At 37.2% G+C, this 27682-nt stretch overlaps 2 protein-coding genes across 2 annotated transcripts; both read right to left on the bottom strand.

Annotated features, from left to right (window-relative positions):
• Nucleotides 1-302: 302 nt before the first annotated feature.
• On the bottom strand, nucleotides 303-11251 carry LOC135691408 (protein O-glucosyltransferase 2). Its single transcript, XM_065209262.2, has 10 exons — nucleotides 11017-11251; nucleotides 9173-9375; nucleotides 7837-8039; nucleotides 7090-7167; nucleotides 5520-5686; nucleotides 4411-4645; nucleotides 3648-3857; nucleotides 2224-2313; nucleotides 1224-1331; nucleotides 303-383 (listed from the first exon to the last, which is right to left on the bottom strand). Exons 1-10 carry the CDS (start codon nucleotides 11220-11222, stop codon nucleotides 366-368), a joined length of 1518 nt encoding a protein of 505 aa, XP_065065334.2. The 5' UTR covers nucleotides 11223-11251; the 3' UTR covers nucleotides 303-365.
• A 6705-nt stretch (nucleotides 11252-17956) lies between these two features.
• On the bottom strand, nucleotides 17957-27589 carry LOC135691411 (uncharacterized). The gene is made up of 5 exons (XM_065209266.2): nucleotides 26730-27589; nucleotides 24275-24581; nucleotides 23122-23260; nucleotides 22099-22233; nucleotides 17957-21299 (listed from the first exon to the last, which is right to left on the bottom strand). Exons 1-5 carry the CDS (start codon nucleotides 26768-26770, stop codon nucleotides 21082-21084), a joined length of 840 nt encoding a protein of 279 aa, XP_065065338.2. The 5' UTR covers nucleotides 26771-27589; the 3' UTR covers nucleotides 17957-21081.
• Between the last annotated feature and the right edge of the window lie 93 nt (nucleotides 27590-27682).

A 27682-nucleotide genomic window follows, 5' to 3' on the forward strand; every position in this document is an offset into this window, starting at 1 on the left:
TGGTTACTGTATTCTACTTGAAGATAAAAGCAGGGGGGCATGGAGCAGGGTCGGGAGGGACCCAAGATCCTTTTAACTTCCATCAGTCTTTTCGAGTCAGCGTATGATTTTATTAATTTGTTAAACACAACAGAGAATCTTCTAGAAATGGGTGCGGTGACGGGTGTGGCTTCTAAAAGTTGCCTACAGGAAGCTCCTTCCTAACACTTAGGACGGCACCCCTAGACAAGGTTTGGAATACTTCAGAAACGTCATCTCTATGGGTAAGCTTGAAGAAATTTTCACAAAGAAACTACGAAAAATTCGTTAAAAAACACCTATGAATACTATTGACTGCAAAATAATTAATCCTATCAAAATTTTGATTAAAGTTCGTCTTTTCCCTGCAAAAAAATAACAAGAATTTAATTTTGGTTCAAAACCTGATATCAACTCAATTGAATATAGAATCGCAATGCCAGAAATAACAGCTTTAGATTTTGCATTTTGACCATACTATCTGAAAGAACCCTACAGCGAGAGTTAGTCTTGACTAACAGGTATCTGTGATTTTAGTAAAGAAACAATAAAAAATAACAGTGATTTGAAATGAAAAAGTTTATTTGGCTAATTCTCAGGCAATATTGGCCAGAATCGACTGCTATAAAAGATGCAGTTCTATTGTACAATATTTTTATATTCTAAAAATACATTTTTGTGACGTCATCAACTCTTAATTGTTGGTTAAAGACAGATTTATGAGTATTCTCATATCTTTGACATCCTTGAAAGAAACTTTGTTGATTAAAAATAAATATTGTCAAAATTTTTCGATCACAGCTCTTCGTCAGGCGAGGTTGTTTAATGCAGAAGTTATTCTCGAAACATCGCATAACACTCATCTCATTCGATTTATATAAAACGCTGAAATATATTGTATAATCACATTTTGTTCGATCTGCATACAAGATTTAAAATCCATCTCACAAGTTAGACCCATGACTTTATTTTTGGTGAGAAAAATGATTATTTTGTTGTGGTGGGCTAGCGACACTTCATGAAAATCTCGTGCGCCTTTGGAAAAAACTCATTTTTAGGATCCAATTGCTTTGAAAAATCTTGTACGCTTTTTGAAAGATGAATTCTATAAAATGTCACAGAACAGAGGTAGTGAATCTAGCAGAAGATAAAAACAGAAGACAAAGGCCTAGCCAGAAGATAAAAACAAAATATTGAAACAATACCTTTGGAACTTTATAGCATTCGCAACGGGAGTCGGCGTCACTCGGCTGGTCTACAAGCTCCATATCTTTGTGATACTTTGGATTCTGTTTTTGCCTCTTAGCATACTCCTGGAAAATAAAAAAATTTCTCTTAGCATATCCTCGAAAGTGTAAAGTGGCCTTTGGATTCTGTTCTTGGCACAACTACCATACAATAACTATAGGAATTATAAAAAAGGAAGGATAAGGGGCAATGAAATAAAATGAAACAAAGTCAAATAATCGTAAATTAAAAGGAATTAATAATAAAATTAAATGAAATTATATAAAACAAAATGAAATAAACAGAAAAAGAAATTGAAATAAAGAAACTAAGCTCTAATGAAATAAAACAAAAAAGGGTAAAAAATTATATATAAGAAAACAAGGCAAATAAAAAAAATAGAATTATGAAACATCTTACTCCATCAATTCAATTCAAATTAAACAAAATCCCTATTTTGTGAGCTTAGGTCTGAATCACAAACTTGCATAAAAACTCTCTCAGGAATTTTAAAAAATAATAAAGAATTCGTATATAGTGTAACAGTTACACTGAATAGCTTAGCAAGAACATCATAAAATAAATGTTGCATCGTTTTTGGTTTTATGTACAGCTTGACAACACAATTAAGTAGACCGGACAGAAACGCCCAAAGAGCCGTTTGGCCCGCGGGCCGTAAGTTGCTCAGGTCTGGTGTAACTATTAACCGACCTCTCTATAGAGAGACATCTCTCAAAACCGGATAGATACTTTCCTGTCAAGTGGTCAAAACTCTCTTAAAGGAACCTCTATACAACGGAAACCCTTATCCAAGAGACAGCTACACTGGTCGGAAAGGTATCCGTTACACAGAGGCTTAACTGTATCTAGTCACGATAACTGTCTGGTTTTTGTAATGTAAAACAAAGATCATGGAATCGATACGCCTAATACCTGAAACAATTGAATTCATATACCTGAAATAATATGGACATATACCTGAAACATCAGCACTGTATAGCAGTAAATAGATTCTGGCATCAGGTTATTTCGAGCATATGTCCTGCCAGCTTCAGATATTTTTCGGGCCTAGAAATAAACCTGATGGTTTATTGACCTGATAACGAACATATAGACTAAGAATACTAAAAAGAAACAAACAGTTCCAAAAATAATCCAACTTCACGGAGAAAGAAAATGTTTAATAATGAAACTGACTTTTTATACTGTTCCAAGAAAACTTTTTAGAAAACAGGTATAAATAAAGTTGCTTTGGAATTCTCCATTTCTATAACTTTTTGCTACCGCAGAATCTTAAATTGTACTTGCTTTATTAAAACAATGTTGAAGCGTTTCCACGCTCAGTCTAGCAGAATCTCAATATTACGAGCAACGTTTATTACGAGCTTCTCGCTTTTACGAACTAAAAGTCTGGTCGCTTAGAATACGCAAGGTATAGCTAAGTCTTGGGATAACAAATTCCTCGATCCGGCTATAACGATCCTCGTTCATTACGATTTTCTCGCTATTTCGAACAAAAAGTCTTCTCTTTGAAAATTCCCTGTATAAGGAACTTCCGGCATTGCGAACTCCCGCAACTACGAGCCCTGCTCATTACGAACATATCGCCACAACGAACCAAAAGTCCAGTGTCAAAAAATACTTTAGACTGAGCCTTTTTAAATTGGAAAAACTTTCGAAATTCATAGCAAATAACATCACCATTCTAAGTTGAAGGTTTTCAACAAAACTACTTCCAATAATTCGAGAACAGTAGCTCAATTACTGTCTTTTAAAAATTGTTTGACTAAAGCTTCTTCCTTTTAACGAATGGAAAAGCCGGAGGCTTTTAGTTACCAACCACCTCAGCTTAAAAGCACCACTAATTACCCTCAAGCTACAGTTCTGCCGCGTGCCTACGTGCCTACCTGACTACGTGCTAGCGCGCTATCATGCACCATTCCCCACTGAAATCCCTGCGATGCACTGATAAGTTAGATTAGATCGATCCACATTCAGATAAGCAGGATTCAAGCAATCGTAATCAGGTTAATAGGATTGGACCAATCATGATTTGAGTTACCAAGATTGAAAAAAATCACGATTTGTATTTCCTTGATCATGGTTTGGACAATCTAAGAAACACAGTTCTTTCAAACTGCATCAATCAAGACATGTTCAGAATGATTCCAAAACAAAAAAAATCGCATAATAGCTATTCACCAGTGATAATAAAAAAGTCAAAGTTTCATACCATCGACGTTAATAGTTATAGGAAGTTAGTATCAGATTTTAGATTACAAAGATTACAGATCATAGATTACAGATTACAAAGATAACATATTACAGATTACAGACTACAGGCTATAGAATAAAGATTATAGATTGATGTGTTATAAAAAGAGATTGACCGCTGAACTTACCTCTTTATCATTGCTCTTTGCCCATATCAGTTGCTTTTCCAGATCACTGAGATCTCTTTTGAAGGGAATATAATGCTCCCAAGGCTTTAGGTCCTTGTAAAAATGTTCATAATAAGGTGAATCTTGTTTAAACACAACAGAATCGCCAATCAGCAGGTATGGAAATCTATAAGCCGCCACTGTTCCATCGATGTTTATCTGGTATTTGTACTAAAATGGAATATAACATGTCATGAATAGTACAGGATGCATACTACAATATTTCGATTTGAGACTTCACTGAAGCTTCGTTCCTTTGCCCAACAAAGCAATGTTATTAGTGTGACTTGAGTAAAGGTAGATGGTGAATCTCAACTTCAAAACAAAATTGTCTTGTGTGGGAGACAGGCATTACAATTAATATTGCTTTATCGAAATAATAAAACTTGTGTTCGAGAAAACATCGGAAAATTACATAGGTTGTCACAGGTTTCAATAAATTTAATTGAAGAATTTAGGTTGATATAATGGCTAGTTGTGACTATGTTAAATTGTCTTATTGATCCACAACTAATCTTCACAATGAAAAAAAAATTCTAATATCTACACACAACTAACTGCCACAAAAATATTCACTTAATTGGACGTTGCAAGGTACTACAAATAAAAGAACATACTCTTGAGTGCACACCCATCCTGAAAATTACAGGTTCTGTGACTATTACAAAAATTTTCGACGTATTTTTCTCAAAAGAATTCCAAAGGTTAAATGAATTCAAATGACCTTAAAAAAGTCAAAGAACGAAACCGTGTTCTTTGCGCCATATTTCTTTTCATCGTATGGGAAAAAGAAGAAATTTGACAAAGCAACATCGAAAAGATCTGTCTTCTTTCTTCCCATAACAACTAAATCAAGACGTTCTTGGCGACTGTCTCTTCCTCTAAAAAATGCTTTTGCTATTTTCTTCTTCCATTTTGGCCCAGTATTAGCTTGCACCGACATCATGTCCAGGGTTTGCCTGCAGAATAAATTTGATCTTAGCTTTTAATTAATCTGAATCAACAAATTAAAAAATGCACAGGCAAAGATGCATACTCTTAAGAGGTACTTCTCTCTCTAGATACTAAAGAGGTTTAAGCCACCAGTCCGCCATTACTTGGTAAATCAAAAAGCACCAATAGTTGATTGATAACTGGCTGAAGCCATTTGAGTGTCTCTCGATAGCCTTTAAGTCGATGTTTCAACTCTTTCATTAGTTTTGCATGCATCTTTCTCAACAGAAATATTGAATTCTCGACAGGAAATAGATAACATTTATTTATTAAAGGGTATTTTAAAAGGGATGCAGAAAGATGCATGACGGTCTGTGGCTGTAAACTTTTAGAATACAATGGTTTCATAACATCTCTACAGAAACAGTCTGTACAGCTGTTTTCACTAAACAAATAGTGCTGCTCGACAAATTTGCTTTTATGATTAAATGTGTTGCTGTTTTAGCAGCCCAATGCATAAAAGCTAAACACCGAAATTCTCTACGCTTTTTTTCAATGCGTCAAAATCTTCGACATGCTTTCGATTCTTCAGGCTACATGAACATTTTTTTATTCTTGCATCCATTACCTTTGTTGGTTTTTAGAGTTCCCAAATATGCTGGGTTATGATAGAGTTTTTAAGACATTTAGGTTTCAAGTTACTCGCAGCTAGGCCTTACTTGTCCGCCATTACAGAAATAATCCTGTCGATACAGCATTGCGCATGCAATCTTAAGGCGGTCTGTTTAGAAGTAATACCCAAAGTCCCGGAAGGCTGTTTATACCTTCAGTTCTCGAAACCGCTTAATGTCTGTGCTGATAAAATAAAAAAGGTCGTGCTTAATAAGATACAATATTCACCTGCCAAGAGCCTCCAGAATCGACTGAGTAACGTCATACGTAGGCCAAACGATATCTGCTGTTTCATCAGAACCACACCATGATAAAATTGGAAGAGGATCACTCAAATTCTTTTCCAAAGGCCAATCACCAAGATTGGTAAAAAATTCTGCATCAGGAAGCTTTACCTATAAGGGAGAAGATCGTTAAAATATCGGACGTATGTGGTATTTCATTACATTGTATCCCGGGGGAGGTACTTCCATATTTGACCTGCCGGGATATGCCGCTCAACAGACCGTCCTTTTGCAGAAAAATTATGCGACAGGGTGCCTTTTCTAGCAAAAATTATGGGACAGCGTAAAATAATTGGAAAGGAAAAATCCCACCTCCCCTCGGGCAGTGCATCAGTCGGGACGCTAGCGGCTTGAACATTGGTTAGCACAACATCAAATATCCTTCCAGGGCAAATCCACGAAAAATCTCAAGCTCTTCTGAATTTCCTTATGAACTGAAATTAATCCATTCTCAAATGGATCAAATTCGCAAGCATTGGCATAAAGACCAAGAACACTATGTGTTCTGCAGCCCCCTCCCCAATTTACTGTACCCCCTCCCCACACATAAACCACCACCCCTGACATAAGCGTGCAGGATAAAGGAAAAGCCTGGCTTATAAGCAGGTTCTTACAGTAAATTGCTACCATTTTTCTCAAAGATTTCTCACCATATTTCTAGCTTCTCATTCCTCGTCATGGGTGTAGCCAGGCACCGCGGAGCAGAGGGGTTGGGCGGGATTCAGCCCTCCCACTTTTTGCAAAAAATACTAAACATTAAGTATCAAACTACCAGAAAAGCCTCTTTTTATACGGTTTTAGCCCCCCCCCCCCACTTTTTTTAGACCCCCCACATTTCTCAACGCTCCGCAGTGCCTGGTAGCGGAGGCTAAACGTTTAGGAAGGCTTAGTATGGATCTTGCCCGAATACTGTCGATTCATTGCGATTGCCGGAAATGGTCTTAAACTCTATAAATTTTGGAGGGAGGGGCTGCAAACCCTCCCAAGCCCCTATGCCTTCTACGCTTAGGTCCTTCGTCTTAGAAATTTGTGCTCTGTCACAGCAAAGCCATGCTTGTCTTTTCAGGTTTCGTCAGAATTGTATATCAAACAAATTTTAGCCACAGTTCTGTCAAAATGACGTGCTTCACCATGATCCTATAAAGTCTGTCTGTTCCTCAATTCATGAAATTAAAATATACCTTGATTTTTTTGTGTTGAGGTTTCAAGCTTGACCACATAAATTCTGGTCAAGATCACAAAAACAGGTCATCTACTTGATCTTGATAAAATTTGTCAAAGGTTGAATCGAACTAAGAAGAAATAATCCCTACAATGGTCTTACCAGTTCATAAAACCCCATTGCTTCTACAGTTTTTATCTGCAAAATATATAGGTTTGCTTTTGAAGGTGTGTGACTGCAAGGAGAGCTAAATTGAATAGTTTGCATAATTGGATCTAAATTTTATGTGACTGTACATTAATTGATTGTGACTTTAAATGAAGTTGGCTTATAAGTGTTACTGAAAACAAACCTTTCGTAGAACTGACAACATAAAAGCATCTACGAACATCTTGAAGTCAGTTATTGAGCCAGGACACTTTCTATAAAGCTGGAAAAGTATAAAAAAGTCATAAATAATATCAGGAGAAAATATACCTAAATTATTGTAAAATCCATTAATAAAAAACTAAACGAAATTGAGATGAAATGACTGTGGGTAGGAGAGTGAACCCAAATAAATGAGGCTACAAGAAAAACAGCTACTAGCTGTGGAGTTCAGCTTTATACTTGCTCTTAGATTAACACAAGACTCAATCCAACCTCTCTAGAGAAGGTTATGTTTCTTAAATAGGTAATCAATACTTAATAAATCAAATCAATCTAATTAAATTTAGATTTCTGCCTTGGTAAGACCTCTGCAAAACCTTCTCAAAGGTAGATCAGGTAATCCATCAAATACATAAAAGTTGAGAAAGTATACACCAAGTAAATTCTTTTTGACATCACATTTTCAAAGTGTAGAGGTAACAGGCATGCATGCTTTTACAGAAATTGAAACAATGCCCAGTAGAACCTCTAGAGCTGTGACTAGACAGTGTTTAAAGGGGCTTTTAAAGATTTTCATCTTAATCCACATGCATCATCAAGAATAGCTACAACAAAGAAAAAAGTTTTAAATTATTCAAGAAAATATTCATATATCCTAAAGAGGGCAAATTAAACATAACTTACTACTATCTATTATGTACCATTAATATTCCCATAACATAAGACGTACCCTTCCGTCAATCAAACTGTAGTGACATACTGCACCACTGTCATATCTCTTGAAGCCTTCCATGCGTAATCTTTTCAGGTTGATACTTTTAAAATTTGCAAAGCCTCTTTCAATTTCTGGAAATGACTTTGGACATTTCATATCCTCCAACCATTTCTCTATGTTGGTCTCTGGGCAGTTGCATTGCTCATGGTAAATAGCAGCTAGTAATCAAGGCATCAGCATAAATTATAAAAGATATCATGATAATAAGTTTACACGGGGCCTTCACATTATAACTCATAAATAGTATCACCATTCCTACTACTTCAACAGAAATGCATAATATAATCATCCTTCGTCACCAAGATTGAAGTTATACAGAATGGATAAAGATGGATATATCATAATATTACAAGAAGGTATATAGCCGTGTTTGTCATGCTTGCAATGCATTTAAATTACACATGTGTTTGAGAATTTCACAAGGACATATTTACTGAAATAGAGTGTTTTTTGGGTTGGAGCCCCCCCTAATAATTGTCAAGCTGTAGTATATTTCTTTATAACAGTGTACTGACTGAGAAGCAATACAATGGGCAGCCCATCAGTATGAATTTCATTTCGATGACAATGTGCTTATTTTCAAAGTATCTGAAAATAATTCATTGGACCATATTGAGTCTCTAATCATTGCATTAAAAACATTGTTCAGAAGAGGAGAAGGAGATGCAATTAAGCCAAGAGCCAAGACTTTAAGCAGGCATTGTAGCAATTGGAAGGCTTGCTTTGGACCAGGCTAGAAAACTTGCATATGCATGCAGCTACATTTGACCTCCAGTGCTGGCACCTTGGACCTCTTGTGACCCAAATATTAAAGGTAATGTATCCATATAAAAGTACTGCGTGTACCCAACTTGTCAATTAAAATGAAAATAACAGCTTGCATTTGGTCAGTATTCTTGCAATGCAAAACTGCTCACATGAAAAGCTAACTTCGCAGCAGGGTAGATAAACAGAATGACTGTAATGGCTGGGGCGATGACATGTAAAATCACATGTTTCTGAAAACCCCCGCAGAGTTGCTTGCTTTAGCTGGTCACATTACCTTTATTTAAGTCATGCATAAATGGCTTTGAAAAATGCAAACATTTTATAACATAGGCTAAAAGCTTTTTCGTAAAAAACTAAATGTTTGATGGGCATTTTCACTTGCAGCTCAAATGCTTCCGCTGGCAGGGGGCAGTTGATAATGTGCCATTGGTTGCAGTGATGCATCAGCAAACCATACAAGTTTTCCAACCTTGGCTTTGGACAAAGTGTAACCATCCTTGTTTCAAAATGGTGATATATTTACCTTTCAGCTGATAAGGTGATTTAGCTATATGTTGATCTTTCCATTTCACTGAAATCTTCAAGTCATTGTATGTATTCATAATTCTAAACCTTACAATAAAAGATCCATCATTTCTGTCCAGTAGATCTGGCCACAACCTTACCCTGCCAGCACTGGATGAATATTCAACTTTTAGGTTTTCTTTTCCAGGGGATGATGTAAGGCTGAAAGATAACATGGTGCATCAGTAGAAGGAATTTTCCAAAACTGTCTCAGCATACTAAAATATGGTCTCCTTATTGGAAGGGTGATTTCTGCTAAGATATCTAATGCTCAAGGCATCAATGGATGCTTCTACCTGTGCCTAGGTGCCCTATAAGAAAGTGTGAAGCACTCAGAATTACATCTCAACATATGTTGTGAAGTAATCATAGTAACAGTTATGGCTCTTGCATAATTAGTCAGATCGGTTGTAAAGCCTTTAGGAGTTAACGATAGAAGATTGAAGATCAAGTTAGAGTCAAGTTAGTGCCCGAGATGGTGTTTGTGAGTAGTATGGTCGTTAGAGTGGAAGTTCAAGAATTTTGCTATGCTTGTAAATATATGTTGCAAATAGTTTTATATGGAGTGGAGTTAGATTTGTATGAAATCTCCTCAATTGTGTTAAACTGCAACCTACGATTACAACACCATACTAAATTTCCTTCTTATGTTCCCAGATGCATACTATTGTTCTTTTGGTGGTAAAAAACTTGAAAATGGCTTTGAAAAAAGCAAACATTTAGTAAACTAAAGCTTTTCGTCTGACACTCTTCAGAGTCTATGTTCTGACGTTTTAAACTCTGAGGAGTGTCAGACGAAAAGCTTTAGTTTACTAAATGTTTGCTTTTTAAAAACCATCTATTGTTCTACCTTATAAGCTACATTGTTTTTGTTGCACATTCTGTTGATACTAGTTTCTGGAATGCCAGAAACTCATGCAAAATGTGTGAGACTTTGTAGGTCTGGAAGAGAAGGTTAAGTGGTGGCTCCAAGCAGGGGTTTCAGGATAATATGAAATCATCTTGCTCTTCTCAAATGATCATAAATGCATTATGTAGGGTCACCACCCAGAGGTGGCCATTTTTTGTTTAAATATGTCACTGTGAGTGAAAATTATTTCAGCACTTACATGATGCGAAAGGGGGTGTTATGTAAAAAAGATTCGGCCTTAAAAAAATTTCTAAAAAAAAGAAATTTCCCAGGCCCATGCTAATTCTCCTACACTTCTACCTACTCTTGGTACTATCAGACTGTACACTTTTATTCCTGCGTGGACAAGTTCTCTTTTGAAATGTGAGATCGTGTGCCAAGAAATTTGTTCTGTCAATAATATCAAATGTTATTACCATTATTACATAGGAATTTTGCGGGGCAAATAAGTGAAGCACATAGAGGTGTGCACAATTTATAAATTGGGGCAATAAGTGGCGTGGCTCGACCCTCCAGACTAGGGGGGGGGGGGGGAGGTCCATCATTGGAAAACTTACTGACAAAGACATAGATGAAGAAGAATTTAGGTACTATTTCACCAACTGATAGATGATTTCACCGACAAACTAAGGATTTTGTAAACTACCTAAAGATTCACAGACGAATTCATGAAGAATTGGGGATGTTACAGCCCTCTACACCCCCCCCCCGCTAGCTACGTCCCTGCGGGCACGCAACAGAATTTCCACTCGGGGCATGGCGGACGAGGAGGTCGATGTCTAAACAAATGTGCATCATGTTTGTGTGAACAGTGTCCATGTTTCTTAACGTTGGATGAAGTTCACGACATCAACTGATCTATCTGCCCACTGATAAGTAATATCGGTACTCACTTTTTGCCTTTGGTGTCAACCAGCTGAATGTAGAAATACCTCACTGGAAGAACTATATTTGGCTCTAGTGCTGGCCCAAACACTTGGCTCTTTTTGACATCAACTTTGGGTTTTGCTGTTAGTGCCAAAGAGAGGTATGTGAGAAGGAAAACAACGTTTCTTAATTTGCAATTTAACATTTTCTCGTTGAGCGGTGTTCCCGCCATTACGAAACCCACAACAAGCGACCGAGAACAACAGCAACAACATAAAGTCACAATCGCACCACACAATCACAAAAAAGAAGTTGTGACGTAGAGGATCTTATTATTAAATCTTTTATCTTGGCACAATTGCTGCAAATTAAATTTTTACTATTGGTGCATAAAAGTTCTTACCAGGATAACATGTGTACAATCAGGGCCGTCGCGAAGAAAGCCTTGTTGGGCGTAACTTTTTAGTCATACTGAATTACAACATTAGATGTTTTGAAAGTGTTAGTTTTAAAAGAGGCGTGAAGAAAAGAGAAAGATGACAAGAAAGCAATGGTAGGGAAGGCTGAGTTTCTGACGCAGGTTTTGGAACAAAAGCAATGTCGCTAAGCTGGCTGTCTTTTGCAGAAACTGAAAAAGCTGAAAAATTTCTTCCACAAAATAATTTTTTTTAATTTCAATTGATTTATAAAAATGATTAGAGCACATCAGAGCTGTCGTGTCGCGATTCAATTAGATGTTGTAAGACAAAAACATATTGCTCCTTACATTGCAGACTTCATCCAGATGTCAAGGAAGGTGTACCGTGGGTTATGTTTGCAAAGAAACTTGTGGAAACACTGATGGATATACCTGTGAAGGTAAACAAACATTCTGAGAATTATGTTGTTAGTTTAGTTAATTTCGTGATTATCTACGTTCTAGGCATATCTATTTGCAATTTCTAAGCGGTTCCTTGATCTTATTTGTGCTTCGTCTTGGTTCTGATCTTCACAAAATTGTTGGATTTCTAGCCTGTCATTAGCCAGAGGTTCGCAATAATAATGGTTTTGTCGAAAAGCTAAAATCAAGACAAGAGGAAGCGAGGCTTTATAAAAAGGAACTGTTGCTAGGCCTCTATTTCCATATTCCATGTTTTCTTGTTTTGCTGGATGTCATAATACAAGTCCTTACTTAATCAAATTTTCGGGAAATTTATGGAAAATAGGAAAATTCGGGCAAGAATCCATTGACATCCCTCTCAATACTTGAAAATCAATAAACTCCTAAATATAACAGCTCTAAGTTAATGATTGGCTTAAACAACTTAGAACACTTTCTCTTTAACCTTATCCAGTGGTGGGGCTGCAATGGCCCTCCAAGTGTGGGCAGTCCTCTCTCACTCTTCAAGACCTCTGCACATTGAGATGGAGCTGCGATAGTTCCTCTGTGTAATCGGTAAAAGAGAGGGGCGGTGCGGGTGAATGGCTCGGCCTCGGGTGATGGCTTGACAGTGTGGATCCATCCTAACCAATGAATGTACAAATAGCTTGGTCTGACCAATCATATCGAAGACCAGCTGAATTTGTGTCATCGTTTTTATCATCAGTTTTAGGTCAAAGTGATCATGAATACAACTGCAAACAATACGAGGATATTGCCTTTAACCAAGGCCTAATGCCCAGTGTAGCGATAGACACTCATTTGATATAAAATTTATTACTTCAGTGTTGCAAATGAATACTTTGTTGATATCTTTATAACTTATTGTTTGTGATAATAAATTTTTTCAACAGACATTAACGAGTGTTTGACTTCTCCTTGTGCTAATCGTGGAACATGCTCCAACACTGCGGGTAGCTATACATGCTTCTGTGGAATGGGATGGGTAGGAACACATTGTCAGATAGGTACCACTGTTTTATCTACGTATAAATTTAGTTAGGGGGAACTAATCTCTTTTGTTTTACCTGTGGACCAACCTCCCCTTACATTCCCCATTGTATGGGTACACGTGATTGCTTTGTTTTGTATCTAAACAATCCTTGTAACATATTTTTACAGAATTGCTTTGAACAATAACATCGATCAACTACCCGTGTTATTACTGGAGTAACCACAAGCAAGCTTGGAATCTCACAGCTGGTAGTACTTGCAAGATCGAAATAACATTTGATTCGTTTTTAACAGAGGAAGGTTACGACAAAGTTTCATTATGGTACGTAAAAATTTTAATTTGCTTGTCAAATAGGTTTAAATATAAAACAAAAATGTACAACTAAACACCTCCCTCATTGATCTCTATTTTTCAAAGTCTATTTTCAAGAAAACATTTTATCTGGATATGGAAAACCAGTTGAACATGTAAATAATTTGGTGAGGTACTGCCAGCGATAAAATCAAAGTTTGCCAAGGAATTACATTTATTTTGGTTTGGGTCATAAAGTTATGGACAGAGTCCAATTGACAGTGGTTTGATGAAGCGTTTGCGCTTTTAGTTTGTTCGTAACACATTTAACTGATTGTGCACATTTAGAGGTATTTCATGATGCCCTATCAGTTTATGTGCTCGTTAAGTTTAGTTCTAGGTATATATTTTTGGGTGATGTTTTCACTTTAGAACTGCAGTTTTAAAACAAGTCTACCATGATTAAAACTGTCACCATAGCCTGTTTTTGCCCTGGTATCTTTGAATCGTCCAAAATTCTGACTCGTTCTTAACATAACATGACAAGATGGAGTAAAGCAAGCTCATAGAAATGCTTATAAGAGGAGGCCAAGGGTAGTAGCTGCGCCAGCTTCTGCATAGTGGAAGGGTGTTGGGGGTGGCCAGTGAAACAACGCCCTTTTTGTCTCGTCTACAAAATGACGAAAATAAAATCTACCCTTCCAATAGCTTTTGAATCAGTGTTTAGAAGAGCCATGTGAACCATGTTTTTACAAATGTGGAGGGATGGTTATTACTCCCCTTACCCCCATTTTTGCGCCGCCACTGGTCAACGGTCAAATCTTGATGGACGATGACAACATCATCGATATGTAACAATGATATGTAACAGTCTAACTCAAGAAAGGATGGTGGCAAAAAATTATCATAGTTACTCAGTAAAGATCATAGTGTGGGAAAGCTCGTGGAGCTCCTTTTTGCATTATTTGATTACCCATTCTTCTTGTAAGTGACAAAACTGATTTATGCACAGAACAGCAACAAAGCTGTGATAGGTATCTATCACATTTCTTCCTTCCAAATGGACCAATCAACATTTTGTCAGCAAGGGACAAATAATGACAGCATTCTTCATTCTTCAGACTAAACTTTTCAGTCCAAATTTTTGTTTCATACAGCAGCTCTTTTCAATTCTACTGTATCTTCTATATCAAACGAACCAGTGCTCTTCAAGAAAAGGTCTTTTCGACTTCATCTTGTCAGGCATTATTAAAATAAAACTATAAAGAATATTCGTTAACTTGATATAATATATCGAGAAATGATTTGAATTACTCGACGCTGTATGGTTTAAATCCATATCTAAGAAAATGTTGTTGAGTTTATGAGCACAATTGCAAAGTAAAGTGACTAAGTGTATTTGCTTAGTTGTAGATAGTAAATGAAGCATGGCACAAAATGATTTGTTAATCCTGTATCAAGTAGATCTATCTTGAGGAATTAGATTTTTCTTGTTCTATTTCAATGTACATTTTGGCATTGCAAATATAGATCTTTGACTTAGGCAGCAAATATTTTGTCAGTCCTTGTCCTGATTTTGTATGTTATTTGCACTGAAAATTAGTTTGAATGTGTACCATCACCAATTGAAAATCTTTTTATTCACCTTTTTTCTCATTCACAAAGATTGGATCGAACTTTAGAGGAACTTGCAATTTTAGGAAAGTTAAAAGAGATTTTCCTTAAGGTTTACGGCGAACTCTTTCGAGTCTTTAAATCTGGTGACGTTCACATTGTTGAGAACTATCGTTCTATTTCAATCCTATGTAGATCGAAGAGAGGATAGCATCAAACATATTTACTCATTCCCAGTCAAGGAAGGATTGCTTCACAAGCTATAATCAGGGTTTAGAAAACTCCACTCAACTACGTCTGCCTTCCTACACATGATAGATACAAATTACACTGACATGGATAATGGTCTGTTACAGACTAATGCTAAACTAGCTAAAATATAACTAGCAGAGAAAATGCTAAACCAACTAGTACTAGTGTATGAAAGACTCTGATAGGTAAACGTAATCAGCTACTAAATAAATGTCGTTATTTTCGGTTGAATGAAATGAATTAGAAATAAACTTACAGAGGCTTTTAATGCGGTGAACCATCAGATCCTGATATCCAAATTCAAGGTCTTAAATTCAGATGTACACTTGCTACACTGGCTGTCCTCATACTTAGAGTGTAGAGCACAATTCATTGATTTCTATGGAAAGCCATGTCGTTCTGCAGTAATTTCTAGTGGTGTTCCTCAGGGCCCCATCCTCGGACCACGTTTGTTCTTATTATATGTAAATTACCTACTATGCCTTATTGATTCCCAAACAGTGAAATTTGCTGATGATACAACAACCCTGTCACATTGGCCCTCCAACAGTAGTCTTACTCCAATCATTCAAAAGGACTTGGACAGTGTTAGTCTATACTTTCCTATAAACTATATTGTTTCTAAACCTACCAAGTGTGTTGGATTCTCGTTGGAGCAAAACTTGGACTACTTTTTACATGTCAAGGATACCTGTAAAAAATAATTGTGGCCTCCAAATAATTAGATGTGTTAAACCTGTCGTGCCAGAGGGTAGTTTGATCCTTCTTGACAACTCTCTTATTCTAAGACCCCGTTTACACTGTCCCATGCAAGTCAAAACTGCCACGGTTCGCCCTTCGATTTACACTAGCACTATGGAACCGAGACGATTTTGCTCTGCTATCCGGATCAGTTTTGACCCTGCTTTGAAAGCGAACGAATTTTGTACCTTCACGGCTCCGTTTTTGAACGGGACAGTGTAAACACCTATCGGAGACGATTTTGTCATGGATTCACAAAGAGGTCTTTTGTATGGCTGTTTCAAAGAATCGAGGCTTTGATTTTGGCGCAACTACGTTGTCAAATTCCTTATCGCCTTGTTAATTTCAGTGGCAGCGATTGGCTGAATATCTATTGAGCAGCTATGATATTCAGCCAATAGAGATGGCTAACACCGTCTTTGCCAACGCCATTTACAATCTCTTCTCTATGGTAGTACTTCAAAACTCCTAAGGATAAAGAAAATTTTGGAAGAAACGACGACAGAAAAGGCTTGTATTGTTTCCCATTCCAAGCCTTGATTGGACTTAGAAGTTTTGTAGTCTAAAATAACACTGAGAATTAAAGCCACCTCGTCATCCGTCCAAGTGAAGTTTTTATCGGCCTTCTTCTCCATTTTCGCTCTCAATATATTTTCGATTGTTGATGGTGGTGGCAAAATAAAAGCCTCGGTTGACGAAATAAAGCCTCCTCTAAACAATGTTCTACCATCGAAAGAAAATCGTACCAGTACTGTGTAAACGGAACGGCTAAATTAGGAAGGTCCCAAGAGCTTTCTTCCAATTTGTAAAGCCATTTACAACAAAGCATCGATTCGAATCTAAATGTCTTGCAGTGGTTGGCTTTGGCAAACCTTCATTTATGGCGCTAACGCAGACTTGACAAATTACCCGCTGCCTTTTACTGTCTTATGATAACCATGTGTACGTTTTCTTCCAGTTATCTTGGAGCTTTCTCGTTGACTTCCTTTCCTATTCGTCTAAGCCAACTTCAACCAACGCTGCTCCAGCTTCTCCTATCAAATCTCCAATATTTTCTTCTTGTTCTTTTTCTCCTACTGGCTTATTTACATTTGTTGGTTCCTTTTGTTTAGATCTTATCACAAATTTGTCCATAGCTGTTATCACGTCAGCAAAGATCGCACGTTGCTTTCCTCTGATGCTTCCAGCCTCTCTGAAGGATTGGCCTCGAGTTGGATCTGACCTTATGTTCACAATAATTTCATACTTTATTTTGCTGTAAACGCAATTGTCTAATGCAACAAATCTTATGCGTGAAACGAATAATATAACAAACTAATCTAAAAATTGGTAAAGCACTTCCTTGTTTCCAGGGCGGGTTTCAGCCCCCCTCGGTTTTCGTCAGGAGGGGCTGAAGCCCCAGAGCCCCCCCTCCTGAGTTTACGCCTATGCAGAAACATCAAGGACAAGAAATAGATGCAAGAAAACCTGCGCCATTACTATTTCCCCTGTTTCTTAAGTCTACGCACAGGCTTAGTAAACTCCTAAACTCAGAAGAGTATCGTACCTTATCAACTAAGCTTACACGTTTGAATAAACCTATGTGCTTGAATATATGATGATCAAGTGAATTTTTTCAGAGTAAATTTCTCTAGGGGTCATGTAGAATTCGATTTTATTAGTGGTCCTTTTAGCTAAATTGTATTGTTCATATTTAAGCAATAAGGTACATGTTTTCATTCTTGCATATAAAGACCCTATGTATAAAACCTTTGTATGATATCGACGAGATGTTCTGAAGTTTGGGTTTTGCAAAGAAGTTTGATCCCTTGGTCCAGATGAGCGCGCAGTTTTTCATTTTAAAAATTATGTTTTAACACGATTTATTCTACTTGCAATCAAAAAATATACTTCAAACCAAACTACCCTGCAAATGCAAAGACAGGCTCTTTACTGCTGTTTTAATGCAGCTTGCGAAGTTTATCGCTTTCTAGAGATGTATTCCCATCCCCCCATCCCTTTGCTGTTTGATGAATTTCACATTGTGTTAACTTTCCTGAAAACATACTATTTTTTGAGATGCGACTTTTTTATAATATGCTAAATAGATATGAGTTTATGGTCCTAGGCTGAATTCAATCAAAAACCAAAAGCTTCTGATTAATATTAGGGAAAAAAGACATCTGATAAGAAAAAAGTGTTTTGTAGTTTTGTATTATTCAAAGTGGTCATCAAATTGGAGAAAACTGTAAAGCAAAATATTTCATCGTTTTGAAATACATTTGCTAAAATGTCAATAAATGGCATTTTAGCTGGGTAATTTTAAATAGTATGAAATGGAAATCATTTTTTGATCTGCGTATTCTATATTAAAAGCATGGATCATGGAACATTCTTCTTTTTAGCATTTACTGAAAGGAAGTCTCGACGTGCAAAATTGGTTTAAAAATCAGCAATGAGCAGGTGTCCAATGGGCAAAGTGTCCAATTGACAAAGTGTCGAATGGGCAAGTGTCCAAACATAAATTTATGGGAAGATCTGACTTCTGTGCATTTTAATGTATTTGTCAATGACTTATTTCTTTTCAATCTTTAGTAAGATTTATGTAACTTTGCAGACGATAACACGCTATATGCTTGTGGCGTGTGGCCATTCTTTTGAATCAGTCGTTTCAAAACTTGATTACGATCTTAGAAATAATATGGTTGCAAACCCGGGAAAATTCCAATTGATGTTTCTAGGTATGAAAGAAACTGAACACGTGCTAGTGACAAAGTGAAGTTACAAAGAGTTACTATCGATAAAAAGCTTATTGATAACAACTTTTGCCAACACGAAGAGGATTTCTGCATGAAAATTAGCACAAGGTGAAAGCATTCTCTAGATTGTCAAATTATATTAACAATAACGAAGCAAATATATTTATGAAGTCAAAATTCAACTACCGCCTTCTGATCTGGCTATGCTATAGCAAAATCTGCCAACAATAACATCAATCGAGTACATTAAGGGCTAAACGTGCTTTAATGATTTTGAATCAGGATTTTGAATCCACTTTGGAAGAGCTTCTATCGAGACATGAAGATGTTACAATTCACGTAAAAAAACCTACAGAAACTGCTATTAGATGTTTGCAAAACGCTTCAGCACCCAAACCCCTCATATCTCTAAAGGGAATTTCCAAATACATAGACTACAACCTATAACTTATGCAAGCAAGTTTTATGCAAACTTCCTCAGAGGTCGCACACAGTAAAACATGGAATAAATTCCCTATGAATTAGAGGGACAATGCTGTGGAAAACCCTAAATTATGATTCAAAGAACCTAAAGTCTGTTGCAGCTTTTACATGAAGACTTGGGATGGAGCCTGTTGCCTCCGTATAATTTGTAGATAGACGTACGTATTCCTTTTATCAGTAGTTGATACATATAAAATTACTAGGTTTATTGTAAATATAGCAAATAAGAAACAACCCAATGCGACGAGAATGAACAACAATAAATACACGTAAATTAATGAAGGCTAATATTTCGCCCCCGCATACGGGGCTTCATCAGAGCAGAACTCCTTTGAGTCCGTCGAGAAGACAGCTATTGGGATTTTTTATTTATTCACACATTTATTGTAAATAATCTGTGAAAATTGGGATTTTTCAAAAGGGTATAATGTTAACAACTGTGAATAAGTTGATGATGATGATAATGATGATTTTGAAAACCCATGTTGTGAGTATACAGGGGCGACAACAGAAGGAAATATATGAAGTTGATAGGGGACCAGAGACCTTGCACAGAAATTTAGATGCTGCACTCTTTAACTGATTGAAACGCCCTTTTCTTAACACTATTGCAGAATAACATCAACGAAATAATTACCTTAGCTTTATTGCCCCTACACTCTTTTTCTTTTATAAGAATATTGTTTACAGGAATATTCAGACACAGAGTCATCTTAGTCATCGAAAGTAATTTTTGAGTCAATGGAAGAATGTCAATTTTACAAGGCTGAACCTCCACATTTTTTGTAGATTTTCAGAGGAATAAAATTCATAGTTTTGTGAGATGGAGGCTAGCTGAAAATAATTGTGCTGGGGAGAAGGCTTGCTGGAGAGCATAATGTAGCGAGGTGCAAAGATGTACAGGGGTACTTTTGAATAACAGTTCGCTTGCCACACCAGTTGTTTCTGGTGTTTTTCTAAAAGGAAAGTTAGTAATCGAAGCGAATAAAGAAAATTTATCTATATACAATAATTGTTCTGATTCTGGTAATTCGTAATATGGTCATTGAATATTTGTTACAGTGGCGGATTTAAGAGGGGGGGGGGGCAACTAGAGGCTGTTGCCCCTTCCTCAACGAGTTGAAGCAAGTCTGGCGCCCCTTTTTGGAAATTTTGCGCCCCTTTTGAAGAATGAGAATCGGGTGAAACAGTTTCTGGGACCGATAGGCTAATATGCTTCAAGGATTGCCTCAAAGTTATGTTGTTCATTCTGAAAATAGATCTGAAATTGTTGTATACAGCGTACTCTCGTCACCATTTTTTGAAAATTTTACAGCGCCCCTGATACCGACTGCTTCTCCTTCGAATTTGCCCTGGATCCGCCCCTGATTTGTTGGATAAAAGCTGCTAGAGACAGATCAGCAGAACCAATACCTCATTGAGCAAAACTTAGAATCTTCTTAGACCCGTAGGGGCAAATACTTGAGGTAATTATATGGTATTGCAGTCTGTTAAAAAGAAGGGTTATTTATCTAATAGGGAGTTCTGCTGTATCATCATTTCTTCCGTTAAGACATAACTTTTGAAATCGTCTTCTATTGCCTTGAAAACTCAGAATTAGGGTCTTTCGTAGATCTAGGCCCAGGAACAGCGCCTTAATCATATACTTGTTCCAAATAGTATCAATCATTCGTTGTTACGTAGTTTCAGTGCACTGGCGATGGATAGCTTTAGATCATCTACAAGGGTATCATCAATTCTTTGGGGCCCTCTTTCAATTAACACACCTCTGATTATCCAACTCTTCCAGCTTGTAATTCATTACTTTGCAACTATATCGAAACGGCCTGAATCTAGCAATATAAACTAAAGGGAAAACCAAAAAAAGACACGATATACATAGTTTGTCTTTTTCATAAGTCTTCTTCTACGAAACTTCCGTTACGTCTCCCTTACCAATAATTTATCAACAACTCTTCTTTCTTCTGTTCTCCAATATCCACTTCTGTCAGTCAATTTCTCTCCCCGCTCTCTAACAACACGTGACAAAATAAGTAGGTTCAAGTCCTCTCACATCTCCACATGTGTGTTCTTACCCTTCTTCACATCCCATTATACTTTATCTGATTCTCTTGTTAATCCAAAAGCTATTTTTGTCAGTCCCATTTTGAAAAAATTCACAATAACAATAGCTCTGTGTATTGAAATCAACTGTGACTCCGTTTGCTTCTGGGAACTGATACTTGCAACTTGAAATGCATCCACTGCCGCTCTTTGTTCCAATGATTGGGATATCTATCCCTCCAATGCCATCACCAAAAGTCCATCCTTCTGGTACTATGGAAAACCACATGATATTTTAATTTGTAGCCAGATTGATATCATTGGGGGGGGGGGCTAGAGACTAGGGGGTTAGAGAATAGGGGGGTTAGAGGATGGGGGGCGGGGGCTAGAGGATGGGAGGGTTAGAGGATGGGAGGGTTAGAGGATAGGAGATCTGACCGCTACAGGGAACATTCAAAAAGTTGTTGAAAGTTCCGTAAATGTTTTTCGGAATGTTTATAGATTACTTAAAATACTTATACGGGTACTCACAGAAATCACAGAGATACAAATTTTTGTTTGGAGGGGGGAAGCCCTGATAAGTCAGTGTAACAGCAGCCATATTTTTAAAAATAAATGTACTTTACTTATGCAGCGTAAGTTTTTTTGGGGGGGGGGGCATGGCGCCCCAGCCCCCTATATCTTGGTCCTTGTCAGAAAAGAACTTCGGTCTTTTTCACGCTTTACCGGATTCATTTCCTATTAGAACCTTTTTTACATCAGATAGGCATTAGCATTAGTGTAAAAAGCAAGCCTGCTTTCAGCCGATGTGGTAGCAAGCTTACGACGTCAGCCCTATTTCACTGATCTAAGACGAAACTCTTCTAATAATCACATGCATGTTTGCTTGGTGCCTTCAATGTTTGAACACGGGCATGCATACACAAAATCCGGGTTTTCCCAGTGTCGCACTCAGACTACAGCGAAGCATAGTTAAATTTACATTACAAAAACCAACCCGAGTTAGTATAATTTAGGGCGAGCCCGGATTGTTTTATGTAATGTTGTAAGCCAGACTGTTGAATGTACTTACCATGAGGCACAAATGTTTCGCAACGAGGGCCAGTGTATCCTCTTGGACAAATACAATGGTTTCCTGAAGCAAACCTATAGCATGTCCCTTTGTTTCTACATGGGTTAATGCGGCATTCCTCAACAATAGGTTCAGCTAAAACAGAAAATTATAAAATTTGTCAAGAATTAGCTGAACTAGGATCAAAAAACCTAAATGGCATGCAGTTGCGCTGTTTATTGCTGAATTATTTCGTCCACCAAAACAGTCGTATCATTATAAACAAAAAAATGTGTCACGCTTGCTCAAATTTGCTGCACCTCGAAATTCAACGTACAAATTATCAAGGGGAGTGTGCGTTTAATGACTGAACTCTGAAATATGCAGTCAATAAAAACGAAAGTCTGTTCTATTTTTTTACTGGGCTAATTCGTTTTCGGTGGCAATGAAAAAACTTTTAAAAAATCATTCTCGTAACGTTCCTTATAATCATGTAATGTAAGTCAGCATTGTGAAATGTAATGGAATATGATTCCATATATATCCTATTGTATCCTACTGATGACGTCACAATATTACAATGTTAAATGTTTTGGACACTTAATACATCGAAGGTAGAGACTTTCTCTAAGCCTTCTCGTAGTTGCATACTAAAATATAAGCATTTTGCTATCTTTTTGTACAGAATTTAGTTTACATCCGCTCCGGAAAAGGTCGATAGAAGATCAATCTCCAGAAAAAATAGTTATTTCCTAGTGTTTACCTCAAGGTTTTGCCTCATGATACGTGGTCAATTAAATTGTAAGTTATTTATTTTATTCAATCTGTTACTTGATTATACTTGCAATTCAGAGTTTAGTTACTAACAGTGACATCATTTTCTTGTATTAAAAATTATTCCTTTAGCGAAAAGTTATGTTAATTTTTTATTTTTTAGAAGATATTCATCATAAATTACAATTAGGCTTCAAGGAGCCTACAACAATTTTTGCAAAATTGACAAGCACAGTTTACAAATGCATAACGCCTAAAGTCAAGACGTACCTGTACGTTGGCAATACCACTTGTATGCCATTTCGTATACTGAATCGCAAGGAAGGCACTGATAGCCTGGGCAGTCGCACTGATCAATACATGTACTCTCACTAGAGCATGGATTCGTTTTTTCCCACTGTGATCCTATCTAAATGAAAATAGAAAACAAACTGCTTTGAATTTGAAACACGCTTTCTTGTGCAAATATAAAGAAGAAATTTGATAAGGATTTCGTGCAGCAAATTTAGCCCCAGCCAGCATGTAACCGGGTATTTCTGAATCTGCAAGCTTTTAATGCGAGATATAAAAAGTTTGCGTCCACACGTAGCGTGTTAAACTCGAATTCGCCAGCCCGCACGCATTCGGAGCAGTGTAGTTTTCACAGCTATTCTGTGATGTCGTCTTAACAAAACGGCCTCGGGTTAATAACTATGTTTTTTTGAAAAGAACATGACCGTGATAATAGTGACTGAGGGTGAAAATTTAATCCGGAACGATTTTTACAGCCTTAAAACCTATCATAAAGCACGAGAAGCACGGAATATCGTATCCGGATCTTTCGATTAATGACATAGGAAGTGGGTTGCCCTCTTTACAAAATAATGTGCGCTTGTTCTTTCCAGAATCATTCATTCATATTTAAACGACAGTTTCTTTGCCTAGCAGATGCATAACATTTAGGGGAACGTAGTATTGATCTTGCCTGAAAATCGTTGTTTCATTGAGACAGAATTGACCGAAAAGGCCTAGAATGAAAATGTAACATATGTTGACTAATTAGGGGGGCTGCAACCCTCGCCTATGAACAGATTGTTTAGGTCCAAAACACATAATAATACAAATTTAGGGCTCAATCAACACATATCAAAAAAAAGAAATAAATGAACAGGCGTATTTAAACTGATCATTATAGGAAAGAGTCTAAATTGCCATGGCTCAACGACAAGATTGTTTTAATATTTTTTGGGTCTTTTCAAAACATTTCAGCTGATAATTTTGGGCCTGTTAAATTTTTTTTTGATAATTTTGGGGAATTTTGATATCTGTGGATGGATCACCCCATATATAAAAGTTTGAGTGACTCCCCTGGGGTTTAGGTCTTGTGTTGAACAATTAAATAATGGCGCGGTCCTTGATTAAGAAAGAACCTTATAGGACGTACCAGCCGACTGGTTTGGTCTGTAGCGAAGTGAATCCAGTCGGTTTTCTGAATGACGTCATTCGGTTTTGATGAAATTGTTTCGCTATTGAGCTGGCAGTAGTTTTCGCTCTGCGTTTCTTTGTAATTGACCGATTTGCATTTCCGCGTCAAAAGGCAATGCTTCTTGCACTCATTTAGAGGCATGGTCAGATTCTTCAATAAATGATTTTCCAATATATACCCAGTTTTGGATATTGTAAATCTGCCTTCATTTTTGCATGGAAGTCTTAGGATCCAGCATTTAGTAACGGAGCACAAGCTGAGAATTCTGAAAAGTAAACACACATTCAGTTCAATTTAATTTGTTTTAAAGTTCTATTTGACTACATTTTATTACCGTCATCTTATTGCATCGTTTCTGACTGTTATTAGTATTATTACTCCTTGGAAGATTCACGGAATATGGCGGGTAGCATATCGGACCCCCCCCCCAATGGTAAAAAACTTTTGTTAAGAAGAGCGTTTTCTTGTGTCCTAAAGGTTGTGGACTTCCTTTTCCCTCTTTCAAATCGCCTTTGCCCCCTCCCAATCTTTCCATCCTGGCTACGCTCCTGGTCTCGCTTATGATCTGAAAAGGAAACAAGAAGAAAAAACTGGCCCCGTTTGGAAATGGTCACTCAAAGAAATATAAAAGAGGTGAAGCAGACAAGCTTTGTACCCCCTGAGTGCACCAGCAATAATACATCCCTAGACCTAAGTTCAAAAAATCTAAAAGAACGGTACATAACTGGTATTAAAGCTTTCAACAAATTTGAAATATCATGGTCTGAATTGAGGACATTCATAAACTGGCACAGGCATCACTGTTCTATTTGAAAAGTCAGGGTATTGCAGCAAGGATGGTAAGATGGAGGTTGCAGCAGGTGGATGGGGGCTGTCCAAGCAGCAGTGGTTTTAGGGACTGCGGGGCCCGGGGCCAAAATTATCTGCGGAGCCCTTGTTCTTTACAATATCTATCTTTTTCTTAGGTGTGGGGCCCATTTTGGCTACAATAAATGCGGGGCCGGGGGCCATAGCCCCCTTGGCCATAGCCCCCTGGGCCCCCTTAAAACCGCCGCCTTGTCCAAGTCTCAAGTGATCATAAAGTTCATGAATGCAAAAGGGAATTGATGCATACATAACGTTCATGCATACATCAACCGAGGGCCGGATTAAGGCTCTGTAGGGCCTTTAAAACGCGGGCCCTAGGCCATGGCCTAGTTGGCCTTTGGGTAAATCCGGCCTTGCATGAGCCACCTGGAATTGATTAGTCACGAGACGCTGCTAAACTTGTTTTTCCAAGGAAAAAGATTAAAACTGATGATCCATAAATTTGATTCAACAACAACAACAACAATACTTTGGAATTATTCTAGACTCAAGGTTGTTACTTCAGTGGGTGTGGTCACTCAACCTCATCCGGGCACTTACGGCTTCAGAGCAAATCTTCCAAATAATCGATCTAATAAACCTTGATTAAAAACATTTTTCAACTCCTTCATAGATCACTAAAAGCAATCGCCTTGTCTCATCTTAATTAAAGATTCTTTCTGGTTCACTTCTGTGCTGTTTGTCGGCCTTAATTCAGATGCCATGCAATATTTGCGACCACATCCAAATTACGTATCCCAAACAAATTAACGTGGTCACAAAAATTCTCGGGACAAGTGGATCGATTCAGTCAACTGTAGTTTTAACTTTATGTAATGACCCCGGGGAAATCATAGCCTTTTGCTCCTCGGGGTATCCTTTCCCGCTTTGTCGTATATTAGTTTCTGTTCAGGGCCGGCGCCAGGAATTTGAAAGTAGGCGGGGGGCAAGGCTAAAAAGTAGGGGGCAAAGGCCTCTTACCCCTTTTACTGTAGCTTCACAACTAGTTGCTTCGCAAAAAAAGTGGGGGGGGGGGCATGGCCAACCCCACATTCGGTGGCGTGGGCCCTGCTGTTACTAGCGTAGCCTGTAGCCGTTATTGTAGTAGTTTAGTGAAATATATAAACAAAAAGATTTGGAAATTTTCAGTGTAATACAGGAAAATGAATCAATATGAGATCGTAATAATCACAGAAATGCCAAATTAGTTTTTAATTTTGACAAGAAACTAGAAATTTTCCCTTACCCATTCAACAAATCTTATATATTCAAAGCGATAATCGTGATTAAATGATATTTTTGATGAAAATCAGCTAGCTAGAACTAAGCATCTCCAAACTAACAGCGGAATACAGAATAATTCTATATAACTGTTTGCTTTCAAATAAATTATTTAATTAAAAAATAGTTACTCAACGTACCAGATCCAGATATTTTTCTGCGAGAATTCACAATAAAATTATTAAAATATTTAATAAACTGCTAATTATAATCAACTCCAGTCATTTTTAACCAATTATACTTCTGGTCTTTTGAGAACGTGATTAATATAAAAAAGATTCCAAACCTGAGAAGGAGGTATATGCTATGCAACATATCCAAGGTCATAGTTTCAGCACCGTCTCTAAACTGTACTTCTCTAACGTCTCTAAACTGGTCTAGAAATTGCTTGATGGCAGTTGTATTAGGAGTAGCTGGCACATCTAGGCACTGTTTTTTGAACGATAATTTCGGTAATTTTGTCACGAGCAATATTCTACGTCTTACTAAAATGGTGTAACTCTTTTATATATTCTTTGTACTGATCTTCCCCTAACTATCAGGCAATATCAAATAGAAAGGGCGTGCTTTTCTATTCCCCTTTACTTTCAATTCGTTTATTTAAGAATGCACCATTTGTTCCCAAAACTGAAGATGACCTTGTAATAGCTACGCGAGGAAGTATAATCTTTTCAGCAATTTTCACAAGTTCTGCAGAAGGTTCTCATCAATAACCTTAAAAAGCTTTGTAAAACCACAGAAAAGACTTTTTTCCAAAAGGGTTTACTCTAATAGGAATTGATTCTTTCTCCATTTCTATTGAAAACCACCCGTTTTATCATGATAGCAACTGTGTGACTCACCATTGTTAATTTTCATTAAAATGTTGCTTGGTGCTTGACCATTCTTGTACACTTTTAAATTGTCTGCTCTTGATGTTATTACAAGCGCACTGTTAACGAAAATTATTACAGGAAATAACAATATTAGCAAGCATAAGGAATATAAGCTATGCTATATGGATACCCTGGGTACCAAAGTCTCTGTTATTTATTCTCAGAAATAAAGTCAGAAGCTAGTCAAAGGATATTATTTGAGCAAGAACAAATTGATGTTCTTTGAGTGGATGTTCGCATCCACTCATTATTTGCCACTGCAGCTGCCTACAATACTCAATCCCAAAATTATGAAGCTCTGGTGCCCAGGGTAGTATACGGAACATTGTTTTGAAGCCTTAAAAACAGTTTAATCTACATAATT

The sequence above is a fragment of the Rhopilema esculentum genome, chromosome 4 (assembly GCF_057945365.1).
Source record: "Rhopilema esculentum isolate cy_ngs chromosome 4, ASM5794536v1, whole genome shotgun sequence".
NCBI lineage: Eukaryota > Metazoa > Cnidaria > Scyphozoa > Rhizostomeae > Rhizostomatidae > Rhopilema > Rhopilema esculentum.